Below are 4,826 nucleotides of genomic sequence, written 5' to 3'. Positions count from 1 at the left end.
CTGTGGTTTATTCTTTGTTTGCGAGGTCGACGTAACGAGCCATCTTATCAATGAGACCCCATGTGGGCCCTATCATTCCAGCCTTTTTGATTTAGGATAAGGGCTAAAGGTCAATCTTCTGTAACTGCTTCCTGCGGGACAGGGGCAGGGAACGGGGGTGGGGGGCGCGTAAAATAAGAAAAGGCTGAAATGCAGGTCAAGGGGATTTGTGTGGAGTCAAAGTTTTTGATAATCTGAGTGAGTTAGAAGTAGCTCGTGGATAGTTCGGTTGGTGAAGGCTTGTAAGCGGTCCTGAAGAAATTTTGAATAAAGACACATTGAATATGGGCTGAAAGTTAGAATAGGGGTAAGGAGAAGGAGAGAGCCAAGAAAAGGTAGGACCCAGGGCATCCAATTCCAATTGCTTAACTAGTTTTCCCATGAATTACTGAGGTATTGGCATATTCTCGAGGCCTTGTTTGTTAGATTTCTTGCTGCTTCCTTTACAACACCTGATTTATTGGCATAGAAACAACAGGCTTCCTCCAAAAATAGGCATCAGATCAGATCAGTAGCTCAGTCATGTCCGACTCTTTGGGACACCATGAATCGCAGCACGCCAGGCCTCCCAGTCCATCACGAACTCCCGGAGTTCACTGAGACTCACGTCCATCGAGTCAGTGAGGCCATCCAGCCATCTCATCCTCTGTCGTCCCCTTCTCCTCTTGCCCCCAATCCCTCCCAGCATCAGAGTCTTTTCCAATGAATCAATTCTTCGCATGAGGTGGCCAGAGTACTGGAGTTTCAGCTTTAGCATCATTCCTTCCAAAGAAATCCCAGGGCTGATCTCCTTCAGAATGGACTGGTTGCATCTCCTTGCAGTCCAAGGGACTGGCAAGAGTCTTTTCCAACACCACAATTCAAAAGCATCAATTCTTCAGGGCTCAGCCTTCTTCACAGTACAACTCTCACATCCATACATGACCACAGGAAAAACCATAGCCTTGACTAGACAGACCTTTGTTGGCAAAGTAATATCTCTGCTTTTCAATATGCTATCTAGGTTGGTCATAACTTTCCTTCCAAGAAGTAAGCGTCTTTTAATTTCATGGCTGCAGTCACCATCTGTAGTGATTTTGGAGCCCAGAAAAATAAAATCTGACACTGTTTCCACTGTTCCCCATCTATTTCCCATGAAGTGGTGGGACTGGATGCCATGATCTTCGTTTTCTGAATGTTGAGCTTTAAGCCAACTTTTTCACTCTCCACTTTGACTTTCATCAAGAGGCTTTTGAGTTCTTCTTCACTTTCTGCCATAAGGGTGGTGTCATCTGCATATTTTAAGTTATTGATATTTCTCCCGGCAATCTTGATTCCAGCTTGTGTTTCTTCCAGTCCAGCGTTTCTCATGATGTACTCTGCATAGAAGTTAAATAAGCAGGGTGACAATATACAGCCTTGACGAACTCCTTTTCCTATTTGGAGCCAGTCTGTTGTTCCATGTCCAGTTCTAACTGTTGCTTCCTGACCTGCATACAAATTTCTCAGGAGGCAGATCAGGTAGTCTGGTATTCCCATCTCTTTCAGAATTTTCCACAGTTGATTGTGATCCACACAGTCAAAGGCTTTGGCATAGTCAATAAAGCAGAAATAGATGTTTTCTGGAACTCTCTTGCTTTTTCCATGATCCAGCGGATGTTGGCAATTTGATCTCTGGTTCCTCTGCCTTTTCTAAAACCAGCTTGAACATCAGGAAGTTCACAGTTCACATATTGCTGAAGCCTGGCTTGGAGAATTTTGAGCATTACTTTACTAGCGTGTGAGATGAGTGCAATTGTGTGGTAGTTTGAGCATTCTTTGGCATTGCCTTTCTTTGGGATTAGAATGAAAACTGACCTTTTCCAGTCCTGTGGCCACTGCTGAGTTTTCCAAACTTGCTGGCATATTGAGTGCAGCACTTTCACAGCATCATCTTTCAGGATTTGGAATAGCTCAACTGGAATTCCATCACCTCCACTAGCTTTGTTCGTAGTGATGCTTTCTAAGGCCCACTTGACTTCACATTCCAGGATGTCTGGCTCTAGGTCAGTGATCACACCATTGTGATTATATTATTACATTATATTATATTATTTTATATTATATATTATATAACATATGTTTTTATATAGTCACTATTCTTTATATATATTATATATATTCTTTATATATATTCATTATCATATATACACACACACACACACACACCCTCCTCTCAAGCCTCCCTCCCCTCTGTCCATTTCACCCCTGTTGGTTGTCACAGAGGGCAGGGTTAGGCTCCTTATGTTATACAGCAGTTTCCAGCTAGTTATCTATTTTACACATGATAAGGTATATATATCAAAATTTTTAATAAACATTTGTTATATGTATTTTTGAAAAAAAGTTTTGACAATGTCCTATTAAAACAAAAGTTCTTCAAGTTTAAATGGATACTCACATCAGGGCTATTCAGCAAAATTATGACTAAATGAAAGTACATCATATGTATTTGCACAATTTATTTAATGATTTCCCATTCTTAGATTTGTATGTTATTTTGCAGAAAAATGATACAAGTTTATATGTAGAAGAAAACTTTTAGCACAGTGTTTTTTTACTTAATAATTTTTTATTGAGGTGAAATTCACATACCATTTAATTAACTATTTTACTCTTTGTAAAGTAAATTCAGGGCTGTGCAACTATCAGTACTATATAATTCCAAAACATTTTTGTTACCTCAAAGGGAAATCAGTCACTCATTGCCCCGGTTTTCTAGCTCCTGTCAATAAATATTTTGCATTCTGATTCAATGAGCTTACCTATTCTGAATATCTCATATAAAAGAAATCATAGAATTCTTAACCATTTATGTTGGGCTTTTTCACTTATGATGATACTTTCAAATTTTATCTCCATAACAGCATATAATTTCAATTTATTTTGATTGAAGTATACTTGATTTATAAAGTTGTATTGATTTCTGCTATATAGAAAAGGAATTCAGTTATACATATATATACATTTCAAAATATTCATTCCATTATTATTTATCATAGGATACTGCATATAATTCTCTGTGCTATACAGTAGGACCTTGTTGCTTATTCATTCCATATATAACAGTTTACATCTGCTAAACCCAGCTAAACCCAATCTCCACTCCATCTTTCCCGCCATTTGCTCTCTCCAGTAAACCATACATTTGTATTCTGTATCTATGAATCTATTTCTCTTTTGAAAATAAATTCATTTTAACCACTTTTTTAGATTCCACATGTAAGTGATATTGTATGATTTGTCTTTCTCTGTCTGACTGACTTCACTCAGTATGACCATCTCTGGGTCCTCCTGTGTTGCTGTAAGTGATATTGTTTTGTTCTTTTTATGGCTGAAGAGTACTCCACTAAATATATGTACCACATCTCCTTTATCCATACATCTGTTGATGGACATTTAGATTGGTTCTATTTCGGGTGTTTCTCAGAAGTATGTAAAGTAGTCTTGGCTATTGTGAATAGTGCTGCTAAGAACACATTGGTGCCTGTATCTTCTTGGATGTGAGTTTTGTGTGGCTGTATGACCAGGCCTTGGATTGCTGAATAATATGGCAATTTTATTTTTATTTTTCTGAGGAGCATCCATACTGTTTCTCATGATGGCTGTAACACTTTATAGTCCCACCAACAGTGAAGGGGGGTTCTCTTTTTCCACATCCTCCACAGCATTTGCATAACAGTATATATTAGTACTTCATTTTATATGAATGATTAATAACTCCTTGTATACATATATATATAGTTTTGTTTTAACATTCAAGAGATGAAGCATTCTTTCTAGATTTTTTCTAATAGTGCTGCTATGAATATGAATGTACATGTTCTTTTTTCATACAAGCTTTCCAATATTTTGGGTAGACACTTAAGTGTTGAACTCTTGAGTTCAAATGTCTCTTTCTAATTGCCAGAACTGTTTTCCACAGCTCCTTCATAATTTTATATTTCTAACACAATGTACTAGGACCCCGATATGTTAAAATCACCAACACTTGATAATTTCATTTTACCAGAAAATAAAAAAAACTAAAAAATCCTTTTAGGGGAAATAGTGCTCTCCTTTGCAGTTTTGATTTGAATTTGTTTAATGAAAAATAATGTTGAGCATCTTTTCATATGCTTGTAGGCCTTGTACATCTTCTTTAGAGAAATACCTATTCAAGTTATTTGTCCATTTAAAAAGATATAAAATGCATTAGGATGCAAATGCACAAATGGCTGAAGTAAATCCTGGGCTATCAGAAGCTATATAAATTGTACCTGGATTCAATTCTCTAATTAAAAAGAAAGGACTGTCAGATCTTTGGTTTAATTGTGTCTATTCATCTTTGTCTGGAAAAGTAATGCATGTTCCGCTTACACATCTCTTGAATTTATTGAAGTAATGAGAATCAGTGTGTTATTCTGCTTTAAATTAAGATCTTTCTTGGCCACTAAGGTTACAAATATTAGCTTCAGTACTTTTTTTGAAGTTTCATTTTTCACCACAAATTCCTTATGCTAACTGAAAAACTGCCAGTGTCAGTGTCCTTATCTCTTTTGCCATTTCAAAATCTCAGAGAATAGGATGGATATATATTTGGAAAAAAATAAGCACCTTCTCCATATTAATTGCTCTTGTTGTCTAGCTTAAGAAACTTATATAAGCACTGAATGACGTCCTTGTTCTTGAGTGCATATATTGAGCACTTTTCACATGCTTGTTGGCAATCATACATCTTCTTGGGAGAAATGTCCATTCAAGTCCTTGCAATAAGGTTATGAACGTAA

General features: G+C 36.9%; 1 protein-coding gene across 1 annotated transcript in view; it reads right to left on the bottom strand.

Moving 5' to 3' along the window:
• Window positions 1–216: 216 nt before the first annotated feature.
• LOC133260973 (olfactory receptor 52P1-like) overlaps window positions 217–4,826 on the bottom strand; it is a 5,292-nt gene continuing 682 nt past the window's right edge. Inside the window, exon 2 of the mRNA XM_061439595.1 lies at window positions 217–291. Within this exon, the coding sequence (XP_061295579.1) occupies window positions 217–291 (75 nt within the window). The remainder of the gene's footprint in view (window positions 292–4,826) is intronic.

The sequence above is a fragment of the Bos javanicus genome, chromosome 15 (genome assembly GCF_032452875.1).
Source record: "Bos javanicus breed banteng chromosome 15, ARS-OSU_banteng_1.0, whole genome shotgun sequence".
Taxonomy (NCBI): Eukaryota; Metazoa; Chordata; class Mammalia; order Artiodactyla; family Bovidae; genus Bos; species Bos javanicus.
Note: the sequence above shows the minus strand (reverse complement) of the source record. Positions and strands in the feature narration are given on the sequence as shown.